The sequence below is a fragment of the Stylophora pistillata genome, chromosome 1 (genome assembly GCF_964205215.1).
Source record: "Stylophora pistillata chromosome 1, jaStyPist1.2, whole genome shotgun sequence".
NCBI classification, from domain to species: Eukaryota; Metazoa; Cnidaria; class Anthozoa; order Scleractinia; family Pocilloporidae; genus Stylophora; species Stylophora pistillata.
Genome location: NC_142519.1, coordinates 36919113 through 36944207, shown reverse-complemented (window position 1 = coordinate 36944207; position 25095 = coordinate 36919113). Strand labels below are relative to the sequence as shown.

The following is a 25095-nucleotide window of genomic DNA, read 5'->3' as shown; positions in this document are numbered from 1 at the left end:
CTTTGGCAAGCTTGCTTAAAACTCCTTTTTCCGTCGGTTGCACTTCTTCAGTCGGGAACTTGACTTTCAATTCATCTTTTCCTTTGTCCCATCCAAGACCTAGTAGGCTGGCTTTAGATTCCCCTAATTGCAGGAGCTGCTGCTTGGCAAACGACATGTCTGTGTCTTTTTTCTTGGTCTCTCCCTCCAGTATTGGGACGCTGGAATGCCATTTATGTCAGGTGAAACCTGCGTCATCGAAGATTTCAATAGCCTGCTCCTTGCGGTACTGTGCCTGCTGTACTGTCACTCCCCCTGATAGCAAGTCATCCACGTAAAGGTTTCTACGGAACTCCACCACCAACTCTGGCATCTTTGATTCCCATGTTCCAAGATGACACTCTAGCACTCCCCCAAGTAGAAACGGCAAACAGGTCAGGCGAAACAGCGCTCTGGCCAACCTTAGTGTTTCAAGCAGTGAGTGTTCATTTTTCTTCCAATGAAATCTAAGTGCATCCCTGTCCAGTTCTCTGATCCACACCTGCAAAAGCGCTTTCTTTAAATCTCTGGTCACTGGAACTGGGTAGCAGCACTGGCGAACAAGTACATCCCAGAGTTTTTTCTGTAGCATGGGACCAGCGTTGAGACACTCATTCAAGGATGGCGCTGATGGGTGAACTCTGGCAGACACGTCATCGACAATGTGCATTTATGTGGACTCTGCGTTTTCCTGCACCACTGGTTTGCGAGGAAAATAAAATTCAACTCCCTGGGCGGGTTGATCAGCGCTCTCGATTATCCCCTGCTCCTTTTGTTTTCTGATGATTTTGTCATATTCTGCTGTTTATTCCGCTCGTTGCAACTTTTGTGTCAGAGTTTGCAGCCGTTGTAGACTCCCGTTGTCGTTATTCGGCAGAGTTGACCGATCTCCCTTCCACGGCAATCCAGTCTCATATCAACCTTGCTCGCTCTTCACTAACTGCGCCTTAAATTCACTGTACACTGCCTTTTGGTCGTAGGGAGAGCTGTCCGCTAGTGCTAACACGTCAAGCCTGCAAAGTTCCTCGTACTCCAACTGACTGGTTTGTGTAAGCATCATCGCATTCCGGTCAAATTCCAGTCTAGGGGACATCACAAACCAACCCAGTTTAGTCAGTTCCGCCACAGGTTTGCCATCCCTTCCAATATGTGGTGGGGTTTCTGTTTTAACTCTTACGTATTCTCTGGCCCCAAGAATTATGTGCACCGGAAGTCGAGGTTTAGTGTCACGGCCATGCAATTCCTCTCCCTTTAAATGCGGGTATTTCGCAATCACTGAATCATAGTCTGGTTTGTCTACTGTCAACAGTTCTCCTTTGTTCACTTTAGTCAAGTTCGCATCCCTTTTGAAGTCTCTGCAAACCGATTCAATGCAAGACCTATACGTTTCAAGGCGACTCACTGATGTTCCCAGCAGCATGTCAACTTGCTCAACTTTGACATCGATTCGCTTTATTTTAGGAGATTGATAAATTTCACAGAGGCATAAGAGCTTCCGGCTCCGGTATCAATCAACGCACGGCACTCAATTCCATTTACTTTCACATTCACGACTGGAAAAATGCCATCTCCCCTTTTTGCGGCTGTTAATGCGACTTCTTGCAGTGGTTTCATTCGATTGCAGATGGACGTTTGATGGTGACGACCACAGTTACAGCACGAGTATTTTTGTTCCCGCATTTAGAGGCCTGATGGCTGCTGTATGTACAATTAAGAAAAAGGTGACGTTGAGCCAAAAACCTCTTTCTTTCATTGAGTGTTGACATCTTTGGGCACTCCCAGGAAACATGAGATGTGTCCTCACAGTAAACACATTTCCGCTGTTTAAGATCCCATTGTTTTGCGGCGAACAACTTTTCAGGCCTTTCTCACTTTAGACAGGAAGATTAGGGATCCACTTCCTCTACTGAAACGGAGTTGAATGGGTTTCGTCTAATCCACAATCGTAATGCTTCACAAAGCTTCACAAAATACCAGTTGTCTCACGAGTCGTCAGTGAAGACAAGATCGCCTCTAATCCCTGACAGTTTGTCATGTGTCATTGGTACATTTCCATTCACTTGATCCAATTTCCCCATTGTTTGCAAGGATTGCACATAATATGCAAATCGCTCATGAAACTGGTGTGTCGCTTTCACATCTACACCAGAGATAACTGGCAACTCCAGAATTTCTTTATTGTAGGCTTTCACGATCTCTGACTCTTTCCCATATTTATCCTCTAAGTAAGCAACAGCAAGATTGTATCCCTCAACAGAAAATGGAAAAGCTTCTATGGACACTCTCGGTTTTGGCACCAAAAGTTCTCTCAAATAGGAAAACTTGGTAACGCTAGCAATATCTGACTTGTCAATTGCTTCACTGAACTGCCCCCAGAATCGTGGCCAATTTTGGAACGTGCCGTTGAATTTGGTAATCAATAACTTCAGCAATTTTGCTTCCAAACCAGTCGCTGAGCCACTACTACTCTTCACGGATTCACTTCCCTCGGCCTTGCTCGCTTTGACCGCATTTAACTCGGTTTGAAATTTTAGACGTGTTTCGAAAAGCTGTCTTTCGTATTGAAGCTCTTCTTCTCGGATCTTCTGGTTTTCTTCTCCCTTGGTCTCTTCGAGCCATTCCTTTAACCTTAAGATGTCGTCGTCTGCCCTGGTTATCTTTTCCTCGATTTGATCATTTCATTGCGTTACTGCCTTGGCGCTCTCCTTAGCAGCTATCTTGAACCCTTCAAGGGTTCTTTTCAGCTGGTTGGCTTCACCGAGCGGGGCATTGGGGCCTCTGGGAAACCACAAAACTGGAGAAAAAACCTTCAAAACCTTCAAAACCGACGAAAAGAGGCAGCAAAACCGAAAACCGCATGCCAACCTGACAAAACCGCTACATGTTCATCTTTGAAGGGGTCAAAAAGGAAAACCGAAAACCGCCTCAGAGTCTTCGTGAAAACCAAAACCGAGTGTAAAAATATGTAAAATGAATCCGCAAACCACTCTGAACTTCAAAACCGAAAAACCGAACCTTTTAGGCCCAAAACCTGAAAACCCGATCCAAAAAACAGTCAAAACCGAAAAATCCGAAAAATCCCAAAGCCCCCCTCTTCACCCGACAATCCCTTCAACGCCTTGATTTGTCTTTCGATTTTGTCACAACGCTTGCTTTGGATTGTCTCCTCGGTTCTTTCCCTCGCAAATTGAAGCTGGATAAGTTTCGTATCCAACGTGGATAATGCTGCATCTATATTCACACGAAATACTCACCGGTAGTAATTTTTTCTTCGCTGTCCCATCGGAGGTGCCACTTTTTCATGAATGCCCCCGTTTACAATGATGATCTACGACAAATGTCACAGTATATTTGAATCACGCTTTTAATCACAAAGAGAGTCTCAAAGTCACAGTTCACAGTACATACATGTGTTGAGTTAAGTCCCAAATGAATGGAGAAACTTAAGCTCTACCAAACAACAACAAACATATGAAACATATGTATGAACTGCGGTTATGAGACGTATATGTGAACGATCCTTCGCAGTAAAGCACTATTTGAGCAATAGTGAAAATCAGACCTGAAAAAAATTTCAGGCCTGTACGGGATTCGAACCACTGACCTCTGCGATACTAGTGCAGCGCTCTACCAATTGAGCTAACAAGCCAACTGGGAGCAGGCCATCAAATTAATTCGACATAAACCCGTAGATGATAAATCAAACAACAACAAACATATGAAACATATGTATGAACTGCGGTTATGAGACGTATATGTGAACGATCCTTCGCAGTAAAGCACTATTTGAGCAATAGTGAAAATCAGACCTGAAAAAAATTGCACTAGTATCGCAGAGGTCAGTGGTTCGAATCCCGTACAGGCCTGATTTTCACTATTGCTCAAATAGTGCTTTACTGCGAAGGATCGTTCACATATACGTTAAGCTCTACCCTTACAATATAGGAAAATGATATCCTGTAATTCTAGAACGGGTTTGTCAATCAATCCTGACTTAACAAAGACAACATGCTATTTCCAACACACGCATGTTACAAGCACCCACTGACGGAATTATGCACACACGCAAAGAAAAAACTACACCTGGGAGTCCTGATTTCTTGAGTCTGTAGTATGTCGCTTATATCGAATATCTCAAAAATGATACTGAAACGCTCAGTGACCAGTGCATGGGTTTTTAATATATGTAATATTATGTGGTCATTGGTAGAATACTTGTTGGCTAATGTTTAGTGTCACCGTTGTTAGTTTTAATCCTTTTAATTGTCTCAGTTTTACTTCAGAAGTATTTCTGAAATGTAATGATTTTCATCCCTTCAATAAAGTTTTATTTATTACAACTGCGTATTTATCACAAGACTGCTAAGTTAAACATATTAAAAGTCAATCAGATCTATTTGGATGTTTGAAAAGCATACATGTACATGTATGTCTTTACTCATTAAGCTGTAGGGTCTAAAAGTTACAAATTGTGACAAGGAAGAAATATAAAACATCAATTTTATTATTTCCTAAAAAATTCTCGGATGAGTGATTAGGAGTTAAAAAATTACTTCAATTGTAATAAAAGAAATTGTAATACCACACTGTTGAAACTTATTAATTTGTAGTTATTTGCCTGCTCCTTTGATATCCCCTCTATTTTGTTCACAAAAAATTTCGTTACAATGCTTCAAGCTGCCACTTAGTTCTGTGTTTGGTATCGTTAGTCACTAAGTAAATAAAAATGGATTCCTGTAAATGTTGACTTTTCAAAAGCAAGTGATAACATTTACTTTAGAAATTTAAATGCTCAGGTTATACAAGTTTTCATGACTGTTCTTCCCTACCTCTGTAACAAGCGCAACGGCAATGGACAACTACATTATATTAAGCAGAAACCAAAGAGCTGCATTTAATGCAAAAGATCAACAACCGATACACACAGTCATAATCATTCTATCACAGAGGTGAGACATACCACGAATAGTTACAGTCTTATGATGGTATTTGATAACATGCACGAGCGATCGTCACAATTAACTTTCAAATGCTTTTCTTTCATTTGTAAGAACTTCCATAACTTTCTTCTCCATGTCCTCAAGGGAAATGGTGACTTTATTCAGTGATGAGAAGTCCCGTTTCAAAGCAAAAACATGACTGTTGATGTATCTATAGCAACAATGTGAATCAAGTTCTTAATGCATAATCAAAAGATCAGAATGCCACAAGGTGTCTCCCAATGAGAAAATGTCTGTTGAGAATTATGATTCTATTTTAAAATTAAAATTATATGAATAGGCTTCGTCGGTTGTTTTCTTATCATTATTAACATAACACAACCGTTGCAATAAACAGTGGACATGTAATGCTAAATATTGGGCCAAATTTTACATGATATTCTGCACCCAAGTGGTGTTTTCCAATCGAGATGATAATGTACTCTCTTTGTCACAGCCATTTTCTTTAACTGAGCTGGTGAGCATAAATTCAGCTTGCAAGAAAAAGTACAGCCCATGTCAGAATGTCAACAAAAAATCAAAAGGCTAATGAGGGCCGGAAGAAAGGTTAATGTTATATGTCCAAAATTTCAAAATTAACACTGGCTTATACTCTTGATGAAATAACAGTGAGAGATTGCTAGATATCATGCCTTAAAGACCTTTTTAATTTCCTCAAAATAAGTTTAAAAAAATTCATATTTCATCCTGCTGTGTAGTATTGTGTAGGTTAAAGTTAGGTTTGTTCTTCTATTAAAAATTGGCCATCCTTGTTCCTTCTCCGTTTTTTCCTTCCTCTTTGGGGTTTGTCTACTCTGGGAGAGTAAATTGATTATTTTAATTCTGAATGTAACCTGTTTAACTAATAACCAAATGTAACTTAGCTTCTTTTTACTTGGTCATACCATAATATTCTTACTACAGTGCATTAACCTTGTCGATCTGTTAAGAGGGGACCGTGGTAATTCCAGCAGTGGTGAAAATATGCAACACACATCTCAAAAACAGTGGCCTAATATCTGCATAAGGATCACAGTTTAGCACAAGCTGCCGCAACCAGTGCCATGACTTTGTGATTCGCTCCCTATATTTGACCAGAAAGGTAGTATTCAAAGTCCTGGGTCTGACTTCTCAAAAGTTGCAATTAATTATTGATAATGATTAAAAAGTTGTTCTAAAAAAGGAAAGGACTGATCTTACAGTTGCTATTTTAAGTACATGTAGCACCTCAATAATCATTTCTCAGATTAAGATTATTATGAATTCTGGCTTTAGGCTTGTAAAATTAATGGTCACTTTCCAAAAGTGTATCATGGTCCCAGCAAGTTTAACCTTTTCGCTCCAAAGATCTAAATGTCATTATTGCATGGAGAACTTCAGCCTTGAAAGGGTTAAAAATGAATAATATTCATGCACCAAATAAATTGTTGACAGCTGAATAGCATACAATTAAGTTTGTTCTTCTTGTACTAGCCTACTGGAAGGCTCTCTTTGAGTTTTAACTGTCTCTATATTCATGCCAGCCATTGAACAAATTAAGGTCTCGCTTGGCTGGGAATGCAACAGAGTTGCCCTAAAGGGCCAGAATTTGACTATCTCTGGGCCATTCCTAGTGGTGGATGCTTATCACAGACCAAAAAGCTGGTCGCACATAGTGTTATTGGCCTGAGCATCATAAGTTGGAAATAAATTCTCCTCATCACTCTAGGAGACTGGGAACTAAAAGCCACATGTAAAGTACTGTCAGTTCAAATTCAGACTTACAGCCCATACAGTCTCCCTTTTAGATTGAAACTCTTATGAAAGATACTCCAAGAGTGGCAGCTCTAAATTTTCTGACCTCCTTTTCTTTTCCTTGTTCAAGTGATGTTCCTTTTGTTCAAGGGAAGTCAAACCCATAGACCTTGGTTTCTTCCTTTTCAGTCCAGTAGTATCACCTTTATTTAATGTTGAGCTTTAGACAAATAATAAATAACCAAAAACATGTCAGCTAGCTTATTGTTTTAGTTCATAATTAGTTCTTATTAACCGAGCGGGAGGTCTGTAAGGGAGAATCTTGACCGAGGTCACCAGTACAGACTGAATGCAGTGAGGACTCTGTACCAGCGACCGAGGTCAAGATTCTCCCATACAGACCGACCTAGCTCCGTTAATAAGATGTTTATTATATGGCTTTGTCTCATATGCCAATTTTTTATACTCTTTGTACCTTTTTTTTTCTAGACCGGTCTAGACGCCGGTCTAGATGGGAAATCTAGACCGCTTTTAATATTAATTTCAGCCAATCAAATTCGTCAATTCAGTAGTTCCCAGTCCTTGTGAAACACAGCCATATAATAATAGACTGATATTATTGGAGTTCACACAATGAAGACGACTGAGTTGGACAAACAAGATCAGGTTCTTATTAGGTACATTCAGTCAGTACTCACTGATCAGAAACCAATATTACTGTAACTAACAGTACTTCACTGCTCATTAGTGTCTGCTATTTATTGACAGCCAACACTTTCTTGCAATCAAGTATTTCCATATCTAAATGCCCATCCCAATTTTCCGAAGTCTCCAGGCTTCTTCCATGTTTACAGTGAGACCCTTCTATGTGGTGTTGAATTTCCAGCTCTTATCATGTATGAAGACAATAAAGGGTTGGAAAAGAGAACTCAAGGTAACTCCAGAAATACCAAGTTTGATTTGGCAGAAGTCAATTGTATTCACCCACATCCCACAACAAAGAAATTTTAAAAAAGTCAGAACATAAACCAGATTGAGACCACGGTAGCAACTCACTGCATATGTGTAATTTAATATTAGGTGTATGTATCTAAAGAGTCATATAACTAATATCCCCTTGGCACTGGCTGCATTTTCATTAATTTGATAACTGATGGCAGTGAGTAAAAGTATTAGGTTTGATAGTATGAGATACCTGAGTTATTATGCTGAGTTTTAATTGATGGGGCAGCTAGTTTCATTTTCGCTCAAACATGGAGTAAATTTTACTTGAGTGGATTTTCACTTGCAAACTTAGCATATACTAATATACAAAATTTGTGTGGGTTGGATATGCAGTCAGCTCTAAGCTCTGGCAATGTGAATGCAGTCTTGCACTTTAACAAAATTACCAACATTTGCAATAAATAATTGTCAGTTTTGTTATGGTACCAATAATTGAGAATGAGCTTACCTTTGGGAGTAAATTTCTTCATTCACATTCTTTTCTTGGGTTCTCTAATCACTTTTATTAGCTTTTGTCAGGGGTCTTTTTTCCAGATTGATTTATTTCATCATTGGAAATAGCACTGGCTCATCACAGCTTTTTTCTGCCTCTGTTTGTTTCCTGCAAGAAATCTATTGTGAAATTTCATCCATGGCCTGCTTCTTGTCCTCTTCTTTTGTAAGCACTGAAGGTTGCCACTTATCCCTCTGCATAAACCCACTAGACATAACAGAGCTTGCTCACTGGGCCACCTCTGTCTTTGTTCACATGAACATTACTATTTCCATTTGTAATTGATTGGTTCTTTTTCCTGCAATCATATTGCTTGTAAGTCAACAACTAGAGCCCAGGTCTCAAGCAGCAAAAGACAAGAGGCCTGTTCGATTTTACTTGTTTTCCTGCGTGTTTGACACGATCTTTTCGATTAAAAATACAGTTTTTGCCATCAAAATTCACTACGATTTGAAAAAAATATTTTAAAAAGTTTTGAAGGTAGGAAAATTTATCATTTAGGACATATTTTTTTTTTAAATATCGAGAATAATGCGGAAATTATGCACTTTTTACAGGATTCCAGTGTCAAGCATTTGAACACAAGCTCATCAATGTACTGCTCTTGCATCAAGTATCTCACAGAATCCAGGGGAAATTTCTAAACTTAGTTATAACACTTAACTGCAACAGAAAACTTTTACCATAAGTCAATAGTCAGAAAAATAACATACTACATTCTGGTGTAACAAAGAATTAAAAAATAGGATCAAATCTATTTTTGAGAACAGTTCAAATGGCTCAATCTTTTAGTTGTCAATTAGGAAACTCATAGCTGAGTTACCTTTTATAAAAAAGCTATAATTTTCATTTACATTGGTTTCTGCTACAGTATTAATTTGCATCTCCAGCTATATCATAAGAAACATTCAAAAACAAAGAAGCCTTTGAGCCGATTATTAGAAGGGGCAATTGAGTTATACCTACATGTACAGGACTTTGTACAGTTGTTGTTTTAGGTATTACTAAGCAGTTTTCTCATCATTTACTACAGACTCCATTAACCCATGTAAGTTAAGGGAATTACTAAAGGGGATGGAAAATCACTGACCTGATTTCATTTTTTCTTAAGTTTCAGTGACATAGCTCCATCATTACAGGTACAATAAACAATAGATTTTTAACCAATCTCTTTTTCTTGAGATTCCTTTATTTTTAACAATATTTATATTTCTTAAGGGCCTCAGTTCTTAAAGCACTGGTCAAGGAGGCTGGCTCTGTCTCCATGCACTCATATAATTGTTTTCAGTCTGTCATGATGATAATGAATAAGGTCCTCAATGACGCTGGCTCTGTCTCCATGAACTCATATAACTGGTTTTAATCTGTCATGATGATAATGAATAGGATCCGCAATGAGGCTGGCTCTGTCTCCATGAACTCATATAATTGTTTTTAATCTGTCATGATGATAATGAATAAGGTCCGCAATGAGGCTGGCTCTGTCTCCATGAACTCATATAATTGGTTTTAATCTGTCATGATGATAATGAATAGGGTCCGCAATGAGGCTGGTTCTGTTTCCATGAACTCATATAATTGGTTTGAATCTGTCATGATGATAATGAATAAGGTCCGCAATGAGGCTGGTTCTGTCTCCATGAACTCATATAATTGGTTTGAATCTGTCATGATGATAATGAATAAGGTCTGCAATGAGGCTGGCTCTGTCTCCATGAACTCATATAATTGGTTTCAATCTGTCCTGATGATAATGAATAAGGTCCGCAATGAGGCTGGCTCTGTCTCCATGAACTCATATAATTGGTTTCAATCTGTCCTGATGATAATGAATAAGGTCCGCAATGAGGCTGGCTCTGTCTCCATGAACTCATATAATTGGTTTTAATCTGTCATGATGATAATGAATAAGGGAAGGCTGGTTAGGCCAGTAACCTTGGTGATATAAGTAACCAAGGAGAAAGGGACAGGTTTACCTGACAGGGGTCCAGAGGAAATAAACATTTTTAATGGGTGTGTGCTTATAACATGCCTTTGGTGATCTGTTGAAACAAAACAGGGTTCATCAATGAAGCCATAGAGGCTATAACTGTCTAAAAGAGAGAGAAAGTTTCTTAGATTTGGGGAAGCAAGTAACACAAAATACATAGTGACAAATTTTGGAATGTCAAGAGAGATGAAATACAACAATGTTCAGAAATATTTAGAGCTTTAAAGCCTTAAAAGCAGTAGTGCAAATTAGCCTCTATATTATCACTAATTGTTTACAGTCCACAATAGGAAATCTTTGAATTACCAATTCACACAGTTTCAAAGAAAAGAGAAAAATCTCAGGACTTCAATAAATCATTATGTTGATCATAAGATATGCCCAGAAGACTTAGTCAGTTCTTAAATTCAATCCAAGGCTATAGCATTTTGAATTAATAATGTTCAGGTAATGACATTTTGAGAGTAATTTGGTATTAATCAAGCACAAATAAATCCTTCCCAGAAAACAAAATCAATTTGCAAGACAACATAAAGCAAGTGTAATTTGTAGTCTTTGAAAACTTTACAAGTGCTTAATGTAATTAATGCTATGTCAGTGATGAGAAATCATGTTTTCCTTATCAGTAATTTACATTAAAAAAGCATCAAAGAGAGTTAATACAGACAACTATTTGTAATTTAACACTGTCTTGTGCTCCAACTTTGCACTTGTTTATAATTCTACATTTGTGTTACATATGAAAAATGCACTCAGTTGGAGCCAATTGGAAGCGCATAATTTTTTCATGTATATAAAAATGTGTTTAATTGTGCTTACTTTGACCACTCACGATAAAAGAGACAGACTTCTTTGAAAGATGACACTTACTTGATGGTCTTTATGAATTTTTTTCTTCCCAGCTGATGCAATGCTTGATTCCTTGTTAACAGTAAACCCTAAGGACTCAAGCTTTTTGTAGATGATTGTTGTTGAATCTGAACCTTTTGCTGAGGACACATGCATATGAGCATGCTCTTTTTCTACTTAATTCCTTTTTCTGCAAGCAAAATTTGCCATAGTAATGCACTGCACCCCTTTTAAAATTCACCACACCTAACTACATATTAAAAAGTAAATGACAAGGAGATGCTGTTTTTTCCCTAAAACTTCCCATTTTGTACTTTGGATGGTCATGTTAAACATGCAAATGATGTATTTCTCACGTCAGTTTGTCTACTTCTATAATCGACCTCTCAAGAAAGGCATTGCTTACCCACGAAGTGCTTTCGTCAAACAAAACACGTCAGCCCCAAAATCCCCAGAAACGCGCATGCCCTGTTTATCACGAGCTAGGTTGTTAAGGTACTGAAACTTTTGAAGGATCGTTTCGAGCGATGAAATGATAGAACATCACGCAGACTCACCTCGGCGCTCTTTGCTTTTGTGTCAGAATCCTCATCTTCACTTTCGATCACTGTTCAATTGAAGAGGTATATGGTGATATGATGTTAGAATTCGCCTTCTGAAGGCACTGAAATTCTTAAACGTTTTTGCTTTGTACCTTACTTCGTCCAGGCATATCTTCTTGCGGAGACATCTATGAAATCTGTCAGGCATTCTATCGAGTGGCCGCGCGAAGAATAGCACGAGTCAACAAAACGTTGTTCGGTGAGGAGTGCACGTGAGGCCAGCGCGTGAGGAGAATACTTTCAGGTTAATTAAGTGGTAATGTACACAACAAACGAAATGAGTATGATAACAAGAGTATTACCTTTTACGCCAAAAAAACTGTTTTAGAAATCTCATCGCGTGGAGGCAAACACATAGAAAGCTTAAAAATGCAAATATCGTGTTGAAGTTTCAAATATTCGCCTCATTTTTGGGAGGAATCAGAGTTGAAAATGGCATTCCATAACGTATTTACCTTGCAGTGTTTGAATGATTTGTGCATTTTTTCCATCAAACTTGCCTCTTTGAAGGCTGTTCAGTGAAGATGGCTCAAATTCTTGCGAGAATGCTTCACAAGCGGAGGAAGATCTTGCTACGTGTAAACTCAGTCACTGAATTTCTTCTCGTCCTCAAGAACTACGTCGCTCTGTCACCACTGCAAGCCAATTGTTTATCAGGTACGTGTTATAAATTGTGTTGAAGTGCTAGTATAGTTTTTTTTGGAATGAAACACTTTTTTTAAGTTCTTCTTTAAAGTTTTCTTTGACTCCTTTTTTTTGGAGTTTTTATTCCCAACTTTTCTAGGTCAAAAATTAGCGGAAATTTAAGAACTCCCATTCTAATGTTTCAGTCTGAATGTTTGCACACTCTTCGGTAAACATAAACCCTTTAAACCCAAGAGTGACCAGTATCTAATTTCTCCTTACAATATCATCCCCGAATAACACATCAAGGTCAGGAGATATAATGGAAATGATCATCAACTAAAGAAGCTCTTGACTGCTACACAAATTCTCCCTGCCAGCACCACAGGAAATGTATCGAGACAATAAGCAATTAAGCAATTTCATAGCAACGGCATAACACCAGTTAACCTCCAATGATGATGTTTCGTACTTGGTCTTTCAGTCGTAAAACCTATTTCCAATTTATCCACGGTAACATTATATATTATTAAAAGACTAGTGTAGTGTTTTGCAAGGATTTCCAGCCCTTCTGTCTGCCGACTCATGCTTCCATCTCGCGTTCAGACTTGCCTATTTCATCAGACAACCGTCAGAATCTGTTTGGTGTATTGGACATGTATGGTTTTTTTAACTGATAATTGAATTCGAGAGAGAAATTTTTCGGGAGACTAGTTAAAGTACTAACTACGTATAACCGGAAAAAAAATTACTAAAAGACTAATTCCAATTATTTGTACCTAGGGCGGAATGGAAGATTTTTGAAACTCCGCCGGGAAAGTCGGAAGCGACACTGAGCCGGGAATTAAGACTGAAACTTGGAGACCACAGAGCACGATCTTCCTTTAAAATTTAAGGAGAGGCAAAAAAGCTTGTCGATGGAATCTTTACATTCTACTCGTACTCCTACTATCGTTTCTCTGTTTGAACCTCAGCCTTTCTTAGGGGGTTTCACTTCCCGTATGGTCTGCTGATCATTCAACCGACAAATCTCATTGAAATCGTTTTGAACAGTCCTTCAACAACTGAAATGTTTTTCAAGTTACCTTTCAGCTATGAGATTGTGTTTAAACTATTGAACTCCATGATGGTTCAATTATTAGATAACAAAAAAAAAAAATGAGAGATGAAATATTATTAATTTTTTTTTTAATTAGGTACTAAATGGCTTGACAATAACTTAAAGAACATTTAACACTTCTAAAAACATCCTCACTTGGGTTACACTTTTCTAATACTTTTTCCTTTCATTTTTGTTCAAGCTCCAACAAAATTAACTTAAGTCATACATTAACAGCAAATGTGAGTAAATAAATGAGGCAGATGAACATGCATTATCTGACCTGTGCACTTAATACATATGTGCGGTGGAGTAAATACGATTAGTGGCTTAGCATTGTCATAACAAAGAAGCCACCTAGTAAATAATACACTAGGACTTAAGTCAATAAATAATAAGTAAGACATGCAACTGGATGCTGCGTTAATAGTTAAGTCATGTTTGTAAGTACTTGTAAACTTAATAATATTGGAATAAGATAAGTTGCGGAAACTTCTGACAACACGGGCGGCGCAATATAACCGTAAGCATGCTTTAACGAGATCTTACTCCGCATACCAAATTCCCTCCCTTTCTGACACCTTGGACGATCAAACAGTGCCGAACAAACATCACGAGTGCGAGTTAGTTACTTTGATTTTTTTTCGATCATTTTTTCTGAAAGTGTTCTTGGTTAAGTAAATGAACTATTTCCATGACACAACAGTATGTAATCTTTCTACTTCTATTGCAATAATTAGAACTAAAAGGACTTGATAAGTCAGTGCTACCCGTTACAAACGTGTGTCCAGCACCATATCATCTTCTTCGTCTTGCTCTGTTGAATAAAAGTAACCAATTATGAAGACACTTCAGTTATACGTTGTTACCTTAAAAAAAAAAAATAACAATAAGTTTTGGAATAACGAAGAAGTTTTTCTTCCACCCAACGTGATGAACGAAAAACTAATTCCCCCAAAACTTTAGAAATTAGCGGAAACGGAGGCCGGGTAAAACATACCTTCGTCCATAGTCTGCTGGTGTCGTGGTGATTCATCTTCCATAGACTCTTCACCCCGATGTCGGGAGTCCTCGTTATCTCGTTTTGACTGCTGTTTTTCGTCCTGCAGTTGAACTTGATTTACTTCCTCAGACACTCCTCTGGGTTTCTCTTGTTCAATATCTACCTGTTTTGGACCTTTGTGGTCCTTTTCTCGCCATTCTTGATTAGAATCAACTTGCTGATTTTCGGTTTCTTCATGTTTCTCTTCTTGCTCTTGTTCATCTTGCTCATTTTCTTCTTGTTGCTGTTCACTTTCTTTTTTATTTCTTTTCGACTTCTCGTCTTTTTTAGAACCAACCTCTAGCCCATGGTCGACTTTCAGTTCTTTTTCCTCTTCTTTCCAAGTGCGCTGCTGTTTGGATTCTTGGCCTTCCCCTTTTGGCTTTTCTTCAACAGTTTCATCTTGCTCACGCTTAGGTTTTTCATGTTTTTCTTTCAGCTCTTGGTCTACTGGCTGCTGTTTACTAACTTCTTTGTTTCCCTTTGAATGACCAGGTCCAACTTCCAGCTTTGTGCTAGGTTCTTTGTGCTCATCGTTTGGTGCTTCGTCTCGTTTTGATTCAACTTGCTCCTGTTTACTGGTTTCGTCTTGGCCTTGATTTGGTTCTTCGTCTTCTCTTTCAACTTGCTGCTGTTCAGTAGGTTCGTCTTGGCCTTGTTTTTGTTCTTCGTCTTGTTCAGGTTCAACTTGCTGCTGTCCAGTAAGTTCGTCTTGGCGTTGTTTTGGTTCTTCGTCTTGTTCAGGCTCAACTTGCTGGGGTTCAGTGGGTTCCTCGTTTTCTTCGCCTGATCCTGCATGTTGTTCCCTCTCTACCCGTTCTTCCTGCAACTCGTCCTCACTATCAACAGCGCTCCCCATTTCTTCTAGATTTTGTACTGTGTTCGATAAAGAAAACACAAAAAGGGAATAAGATTACAAAGTGCTCTCTCTAGTGGCTTTAGCTCGCTAGATCGCCAGATTTGTTCAATAATTCACGTTGCGCGTTTTGCATTTGGTAACCGTATCGTGTAACTTCTCCATCCCTAGTCATTTACGTTCCGCTTTTGCTCTTTCCGAATATCGCTTTTCTCTTTAAGAGTGAATGTTACCAATGGTCACACATTTGGTGGCAACAGCTGAAAAACAAATTTCGCCCATATTTAAAAGTTGGGTAGGTCTCAATGAGAAATAAATCACTGCATACTTCGTTTGGCTGAATATCGACTTATTTTCGAGAAAATCGATATTAGCTGAGTTCCGCCAAAATGCCGCTTTTGAATCTCAAAATTTCACACGAATCTTGGAGAGTCGCGCCACAAATTGAAAACAGTCACTTGGACCAGTGAAAAGTACCAAATCTTGAAAAATAACATTCAACATAGGTTGACAGCAATTTGAGCAATTCTTGATTGTTTATATACACAGTCTGATTGAATTTATCCGATCATCTTCTAGCTAGATCAAAAATAGGTCAAAAGTAGCCCGTTACTGATTTAAACTATGTGCTAAACAAAATAATCGACTGAGAATCTGGCTTTTGGAAGGCGAAATGTAGTTCTGTTCGATCTCAGAAGGAATTTTTGGGGATATGATTCGGCGTGATTTGTTGACGGTGCCATCAGTTAGCAGAAAATGTACATATCCACACGCAAACACGGTTGTTTCGCATTTACATCAAAACTACACCTTTTTCAACAGAATATCTTCTTACCCTCCCTGTTGATGTATCACAATAGAGGATTGCAATCCTGGAAATTTTGCATCGATCGCTCTCAAAGTAGCGATATAACTTATAAGGAAGTCTCCTGATAATGATTGTTTGAAAGAACTACTCTTTGCCTTCCAAAAGCCAGATTTTCAGTCGATTACTCTGTTTATGTAGTTTTTGTATACTAGTTTTATTAATTATATTTTTTGTAAATAATCTTGAATTAATATTGTTATTAAACGAAGTGTGTATCCATGAGCTTTACTTAAATTTTTACTAGACATTTTCACGCATTGTTTTCGATTTTTAAGCAGTTTATCATAATTTTTGTATATACTTTTAGAGATTATAGTGAATAAAAGTTTTTCTTTTCCACGATGATACATGTAACTTAATAAATAATGATGAAAAGTATTCATAATAATAAAAGTTAGATTGTGTCTACAAACAATCAAGAACTTAAATTTCAGTGTTTTTCAAGATTTGGTACCTTTCATCGGTCCAAGTCTTTTAAATTGGTCACGCGAGGTTCGTGTAAAATTTTGAGCTTCTAAAGCGGCATTTCGGCGGAATTCAGTTATTATCGATTTTCTCGAAGATAAATCGATATTCAGCCAAACGAAGTATGCAGTGCTTTGTTTCACTGTAAGGCCCACCTGACTTGAAAAAGTGAGCCAAATCGATTTTTCGGCTGTTGCCACATTTCGAACCTGTTCAATCTTTGGCCACATTTGCCCCTAAAAAGGACACAAGTCAACACTCTGGCCATAATAGCAGTTTACAATACAAGCCCAGAAAAATTAATCACAGGAGTAGCGAGAGCGTTTTAAATTAAAGAGCCACAAGCAGAAAGATAATTAGAAGCCAGCAAGCTTATTAACTAGAATCTTTGGTTCATATCAAGGTCTTTACAACACTAGCAGACAAGATAAGTATGTAATAGTGGCTCACCACTATGTAATACAACAACTTCACACTTAAAAGGAGTGAGGAGAAAAATGACTCATTAGAGTCGCCCCAAATAGCAGTAGGTACGAACCTAAATATATAAGGAATAAAACCTCCTCTTATGAGGCCGATTTGTTCAAAGCCTACAGAAAAAACGGCGTACGTTTTGGTTTGTTTTGACACGCGCGGAAGTAAATATGGCGGTCAGCCGCTCTAGTCCCGAGTTCTCTTTGACGAAATTACAAACAAACATTTTCACAAGACAGTACATTGTTGAATTCACAATAGAAATAACGAAGCTTGTACACTCACTGAAAATTAGTCAATAATAACCCGCTAGGAGCCTGTAATGGCATTTTCTTTGTTAGCTGTCCTCAAGCTCTACTGAGCAAACTTAGCGAAGCTAGCGCTTCCAGTGTTGGTATGTGACGTCATATTAACAGTGATCATTTGACGGCGGCTTATACCAGAGAGCGATAGAGCCACCCCCTTCCTCCTTGATGATGTAGATAATTACACAAAATATCATGATAAACTCACACCTCATTTACTGGGTGTAATGTAAAGAATTGTACCTTGTGTAGAGTAAAGGCTGACATAGTGTGCTTCAGGGACGTGTCCCAACACAAGTGTCCTGCCTTTGTCAACAGGGCATTGTGGCCGTAAGATAACATCGTGAGAAGCGTTAAGACTGCTGACCACACGAATGCAAGTTTTGTAGCAGTTTGCTGCGGCACATAGAATAACATGGTCACCCCATGCGCCATCTTGCTCCATGTACGTTAAGTAATCAGCCCATGATTGATGTCCATGGACGAAGTGAAACAGATCTGTTCCATTCGGCTGTGAGAAAAGCAAAAAAGAGAGAACGAAACTTGGAGTGTAAAGTTCATTGTACAATGGACCAGGTTGAGTACGTTGGAAGGAGTCATCGAATGAGAAAATAACAGATACTAAACAACAGTAAGAACGGATAATAACATATCAGAGTAATGATCACAAGGATCTGCATTGGATGTAGCAGTCTCAACTCCTGAATTTGCCCTGCGAAACATCAAATATCTAATGTCCACCTTACCCAGAGTCAAGGTTATCCAATTAGGATTGTCCCTTCTAGGAGAGATTCAAGTGTGAAGTACTTTTAAAAAAACCTCGGGTTGGCCGCTTTCTCCACAAGACAGAGCCCTTTCATTTTATCAAGGAGGTTTGAATTCATCCGTGACCCGGACAAGGTCTATAAAAAAACACACTTGAACAACACAGCGTTTTTTTTTTACGAGCAATCCAGAAGTATTGAACAATTATTCTCCAAAATAAATGGTGAATAGGGGTGAGTATCTTCCGAGGCAAAGAGGCAAGTTAATTATCCACCACTTTCACCGACGCTTATGTAGAAAATAATCTACGTCTATACCAGAATACGGTGAATGGTACTTGCCAATCAATTACCAAGGAGCGCGCGGTGTGATTTATACTAAACGATGATTTCAAGGTATTTATGATCCTTATCATCCCCTACAGAACGAGTAGTGATGTGTTGACCAGTTGGCCCACATGTGGATCCAACCTTTATGGTGCTCCTAAAGTAACAGTGGTGAACACAGAGTGCAAGACATCAACTTACTAATTTAGGGTTTTTTCTGAGGTATTGGACCAATAATTGCCTTAATTCGTCATGCTTGATTTTGATTCTCATAGCAATTTCCAGTTGATCTGACAAAGCAGAGAACATGCAATCTCCTGATCCTTCATTGTCGACGATTCTGAAGCCCTTGTCTGAAGCAATTTTCTTCAACTCAGTTTTTAGGTCTGTCTTGTCATTGGCTTTGCTTGCATCGAGTTGCATCTGCTGAAGCTGAGCAATTAACTCAGCAGAACCTAAGTGAACAAACGGATGGATGAACAGAGGATAAATACCACCATGCTCATGATTTAAGGGGGCCAAAACAGAAGAATTCTACGTTACAAATACTTTTTCTCTAGATTTCCACGAGTTCTTAATAATAAGTTTCTTTGATACATAGAGGAACGTTATAGAAAAGGAAGTAAAAAGTAATTCCTAGCCAACTGAGTTACTTCAGGTTGGTTTTCACATAAATTGGGGTCAAAATGGCAAATATTACTTAAAATAACTAGATAACTCTCCGTAAACTCATCCAGATCAGAAATTCAGAGGAACGAGATTTTGTTCAGACTAGCGTTTGAACACAGCCAGGTGTCCATTTCAGCACGTCTCCCTTGTTCTAAACATCATTGAGAGGCAGTCTCTCTAAAAGCGGTAAAGTGCATTTCGGCAACATTCCGCTTGGTTCGCGGTTCGGTTGAAGACTTATATCTAAACAATGATCTCTTGAAGTAATTACAGCCTCCTTTTCAACGAATTGGGTATAGAGAAACCCCGTAAACAATCGTTATCAGGAGGTGTTGACTATTCTTCCGAGTTATATCACTATTGTGAGAGCGATGCAACAATTTCAGAACTGCAATACTCTATTGTGATACAGCAACATGAAGGATGAATGAATATTATGTTGAAAAAACTGTGGTGAAATGCGAAACAATCGGGTTTGCGTGTGTATGTATACATTTTCCACTAATTGACGGCACTGTCAAATCAACGCATTTCATCCAATTTTAAAATTTAATGAAATCGCACTGAAACATTTCCCCAAAAACTCCTTCGAAGATTGAAAAGAACTACACTTCACCTTCCAAAAGCCAGATTTTCAGTGGATAATTTTGTTTAGCACATAGTTAAATAACGGGTTACTCTTGATCTATTTTTAATCAAATTAGATGAAGGTCGGATAAACTCAATTAGTTTGTGTATACAAAACAATCAACAACTACTCAAATTGCTGTCAACATATGTTCTGATGTTGTTTTACAAGATTTGGTACTTTTCATCGTGGCGCGACGTTCCGAGATTCGTCTAAAAAATGTTGAGCTTCTAAAGCGGCGTTTGGTGGAATTCAGTTATTATCGATTTTCTCGAAAATAAATTGATATTCAGCCAAACGAAGTATGCAGTTCTTTCTTTCACTGTAAGGCCTACCCAACTTGAGAATATGAGCCGAATCGATTTTTTGGCTGTTGCCGCGATATTGCGAAAGTGTGCGATTCTTGGCCACATTTGCTCTTTATACCTTATAAAAACCATTATTTCTAGAATTTTAACTGTCGAACAAACAAGTAAATTCTATATTGCTATGCGTCTGTTCAATGATGATACACGGGGAGCAACGGAGTGTCTGTGATGTTCTAAGCCCATTTTTCAGTGAGCAATTTCAGAATAAACCCACGGTAATATGGAATCTATTTGTTTTTGTAATAAAAATAGAACTATTGTCAATGGTGACTTTGTCTATGGATATTTTCTTCTCTAGATCATACCAAGAATCAATTAAATTAAATTCAAACTTACTATACATGTACAACGGAAAATTGCAGTCATTAAAGTGTTTCAAAATATGGATGATTGTAAACTTCAAGCTAAAGGTTAAATTTCTTTTTACACCTTCGTTAGAATATAAAAAATTTGGAAAAAAACGTCAGCTGGAACTTTTTCAGCTACATAAATTCCTCATTGTTCTTTGATCATTCTGTTCTGTTCTTGGTTTTTGACTGCCAGATGTTGCATTCTCAAATTTGTTGCAGTCTGTGGATAAGTGAATTGAGTGCGTACCTTCTTCGATAACTCTCATTTCCATTCCCTGGTCTTTAGCTGGCACAAAATAATAACACAAGCGACAAAAACGTCAGCAACAAACATATTGTTCACTCATGAGGTAGTCATATTTTTCAATGAGACTGAGTCTAACTAAGTGTTAACATGAAATAAACAAGCTTGTTATTAAATATAGACACCTGTCTATTTCATATTCACTTGACTTATGTGTCAATTTGATTTATAAACACGCGGCATATCTGTTCTTAGAACTGTTTTATACGTAGCTTTATAACATGAAACAGAAACAAAAAATGAAAGAACGGGGAATAACACAATACAAAATGACGAAAGATTAGTTAAAATTGTTAAAGGTTACCTTCATTTTGATTTCGGCCGAGTTTTGCTATCAGATAATCCCACAACGGTCGGAGTTTGGCATTGATGACACCTCGAACCTTAATACATCGAAAAAAAAAACAAAAAACACACAGTTGTAATCAGTACACATTGCTTTCTCCCCACTCCCCATATTAAACCTTCGAGTCTTTGATTTCCCCTCGAATGCGAATGAATATAGAAATGGCAAAATTAAACTTAATCGCCGAAGATATATTTTTCAACCGTTCAAATAATGACCTCGTGTACCTGTGGGGTAGAAAAGGTGTAGAGAATGGGATTGATGGCAGAGTTAACCGGCAGAACAAAGACTGCGATCCAAACTGCCAGGTCACCACGTACACGGAAGGACTTTTCCAGGAGAGACCTCACTCCAATCACCACGATAGGCAGCCAGCAGACACAGTCGGTAAGAACGATGAAGAACACTCTTTTGGCGAGCGAGGCCTCCCTCCTCAGATCGGCTGCCCTCTGCTTGGCTTTCATTTTCCTCTCTCTTTCGGTTCCTTGCTTAGCCAGGCGCCGGTTTGATGCGCAGGACTTAAAGATTATCATTGGGTAAGCCACAATGACGAAAAACACAAGGGAAAAGTTTAGACCAACAAACATGGCAACAGAGTACTCCCAGCCCGAGGGCTTATCAGCAGAAAGCTGCAATGGGAGACATACAACTGATCTGCCATAAAAATGATGACCCTTTTGGCGACTACCAAAGTAATCGAAGCCCACCGTGGGAATAAACGCAATTATACCGCCAACAATCCAGATAAAGCCGCACAGAAGGTGCGTAACCTTAATTGTAAGGGACTTTCCGCTGTAGGGGTACAGAATATTTTTAAGCCGGTCGGCAGAAAGCAAGCAGATGAGCATCAAAGACACCTCGCTTGACAATACGGAAAGGGAACCTGTCATCTGACATGGCAAACTTGAACGCCAATAATAGTCATGCAAGAAATACTGCCCTGCCCAAATGGCATCCATCACACCTATAATGATCAGGTACACACCCATCAGTCCATCAGACCAGGCCAAATTTATCAACATGATAGCCTGTATCTTGTTTTTCTCCTTTGTTTCTTTAAACACCAACCGCCACACGATCACAAACACAGCACCAACCAGTGTCATAATTCCTACAACCCAGAGACAAATCCTAGGAGCTCGATCTTTGAACATCGTTTCACAACTTGCAAAGCTGTCGACATAAGCAAAGTCGCAATCTGCGTCCTCCTTCGTCAAATGGCAACACATCAGGTTGGTGTCCACAGTCCTACGGTTCATAAAAAGAGTTGAAATGAATAAAAAAAGAGAAAAAGCGGAAATCTCATTCGTCACAGGTTCTGTACTGGTAGGAAAATGAATGAGTGGTTGTAACATTATACGAGTAGCATAATTGTCTTCAGACAAGTGAAATTTTTCAATTGTTCCACCTCTACCATCGTGAATATTCCACTTGACTTACGCAGTTATTAGATTCTTCATGTTGGAAAAAAATTCCACTGGGAGTTCTCGCATTTCGTTGTAATGGAAGTACCTGCAAATTAAAGAAAACTCAGGTAATTCAGTTAAACTTTGCCCGCTATTTCATGATAATATCATCATCATTACCCTATGTTTAGACCACTTGCGGTTTATTGGCTCTCTCTTTTCCTTTTTCCCGTCCCCAATTCTCATTAGAAATCTTACACCCATGGGCGCTAATCCGAGAATTTTCAGCACGTGCAAGTTGCACTCAGTCTGACAATCTCTGTCTCCTGTGAACTTGAAAAAACTCTTCGTGTAGTTTGAACACACCTGAAATATTATCAGTTTAGTCAAACTCACAAGAATCGAATAGTTGGGGCGACATCTTTGAATTGTTCGTTGGTCACTGTGCGGATCTTATTGGAATAAAAGCTCCTGCAGAACGATAAAGTAATTAAAAGCGTAAAGCGTCAATTAACAAGCATTAAAGAGAACCTCATTGTGCATGAGCCCATGAAGTCGTACAATAACATCAGGTAAGTATTTTCATGACCTTCACTGTGCAATTATTGCTTGATGACCAACTTAAAATTACGTTCAAATTACGGAAACTTTTCCAAAGATAATTTTTTATGCAAGTCGCATTTAAATTGCAACTTATCCATTGCTGAGTATGACAGCTATCTTCGCTGTGACGAACACTACATAAGCGATAGGGAAAATGAGGCCTGAAAAAAATTCAGGCCTGTACGGGATTCGAACCCGTGACAATTGCGATATCAGTTAACCAGTGCAGTCCGGTATCCCAGAGGTCATGAGTTGGAATCCAGTACAGGCCTGAGCTTTTTTTCAGTCGTCATTTTCACTACTGCTTAACAGAGGTTGTCACGAAGAGTCAAACATTCACAGACAACAGTCAAAAAATCGAATTGGCTCATATTCTAGTGTTAGGTAGGCCTATAGGTAAAACAAACCAAGACATATATAAAGGGATAAGGGCTAACGAAGGGCCAACTCTCGATATGTCAGCTTTTTAACTCTTTACAGTGGCCAATTTACAATTTCTACTTAGTTGATATTACCAATTTTATCAAGACATATATAGTTTGTTGAAAAACTCTTTGTTCTTGAGAAATTGATAAAACTCAATATACGCATAATTAGCGTCGTTCTAAGGTCGAAGTTAGCCCATTTTGGAGGCCTTGTTTGTACTAGTAAAAGCAGTGAAAAACGTACTTATTCCAGAGACTCTTAGAACAATGTCTCACCTATGTTTTCACAAAAAGTAGAATCAATATTTAAATTTGAAATATAATACGGATTTTTCTATCTATTTACTTAAGTGCAGTGTGAAAAGTAGGAGTAGTGTAGGGGGCCTCTATGGGTAAAACCGCACGGCCTGGGTCCGAGTGTCTCAGCCGAGGATAATATATTCACGCTGCATTGGTGTACGAGGGGTTTGATTAGGGTTAGGGTTTAGGGTTAGGTGAATAAAGGGGTATTATTAGGGCTTGAATGTCGCGTAGGTGTACGAGGGTTTTTAGGGTTAAATTTCGTGAGTAGGGTTTCAGGTTTAAAAAGTAACGGTACAAAAAAGTACAAAGACAACAAAAGAATCCAAGATTGCGGTGAAATTAAATATGGTTTATTTATTCACACTGCACGATATTTGAGTTGTAAATAGGTAGCATAAGCTAGAAAAGCTTTCATCATGTCCTTGTATAATTGATGGAAAATAGAATGTTCTCCCACGTTAGAATCATAACTTTCAATCTCGTCAATGTATTTATTCACTTGTCTGCGTATTTCACAAAGATCTTGCGTGGTAGCTTTTTCTTTGACGACGGCAAATAATTCGTCTAGGATGGTTCCGGCCCACTGGGGATTCTGTTCAATCTCTTCGCCCAAACAGTTGTTTTTCATATGACATGGTGTTTGAAATGAATGTAGAAATGTAGGAAGAGGTTATACATAAACGTAAAAAATGTCACTCTGATTGACAAGCTGTCATAAAACATAGCGTATATAAAGTTATCGTTTCGTACTCACAATAGAGTATCACAAACTCGAGAGAAAACAATACCTGTCAATCATTTGCGAGGTAGGGAGAACAAATGCTGTCAATCATACGAAGGATGCAATAAAATTAATATTCTGCCGTTAGAAAGATTTGAATTTTATTGAATATAATTATACCCACGCCGCGTCCCCACGTGAGGACGCTATAATTTTCCTACATAACTAGCAGACGTATATGAGCACGATCCTTCGCAGTAAAGCACTATTTGAGCAATAGTGAAAATCAGACCTGAAAAAAATTTCAGGCCTGTACGGGATTCGAACCACTGACCTCTGCGATACTAGTGCAGCGCTCTACCAATTGAGCTAACAAGCCAACTGGGAGCAGGCCATCAAATTGATTCGACATAAACCCGTAGATGATAAATCAAACAACAACAAACATATGAAACATATGAGTGAACTGCGGTTATGA

At 38.5% G+C, this 25095-nt stretch overlaps 3 protein-coding genes and 1 long non-coding RNA gene across 4 annotated transcripts in view; all 4 read right to left on the bottom strand.

The window, feature by feature from the left end:
• The window catches only part of LOC148742291 (uncharacterized), a 356385-nt gene that overhangs the window by 94010 nt on the left and 237280 nt on the right, over positions 1-25095 (bottom strand). The gene's annotated exons all lie outside the window — the stretch shown is intronic.
• On the bottom strand, positions 4502-8486 carry LOC148742305 (uncharacterized). Its single transcript, XR_015999314.1, has 2 exons — positions 8185-8486; positions 4502-6081 (listed from the first exon to the last, which is right to left on the bottom strand). It is a non-coding gene; the product is annotated as an uncharacterized LOC148742305 (long non-coding RNA).
• LOC148742304 (uncharacterized) lies at positions 13396-21685 on the bottom strand. The gene is made up of 7 exons (XM_088755211.1): positions 21387-21685; positions 21118-21196; positions 20757-20795; positions 18696-18949; positions 17647-17914; positions 14394-15311; positions 13396-14210 (listed from the first exon to the last, which is right to left on the bottom strand). Exons 1-7 carry the CDS (start codon positions 21621-21623, stop codon positions 14167-14169), a joined length of 1839 nt encoding a protein of 612 aa, XP_088611337.1. The 5' UTR covers positions 21624-21685; the 3' UTR covers positions 13396-14166.
• On the bottom strand, positions 21778-23079 carry LOC148742303 (G protein-coupled receptor GRL101-like). The gene is made up of 4 exons (XM_088736928.1): positions 22962-23079; positions 22600-22671; positions 21890-22407; positions 21778-21788 (listed from the first exon to the last, which is right to left on the bottom strand). The coding sequence occupies exons 2-4, from the start codon at positions 22650-22652 to the stop codon at positions 21778-21780; spliced, it is 582 nt and encodes a 193-aa protein (XP_088593054.1). The 5' UTR covers positions 22653-22671; positions 22962-23079.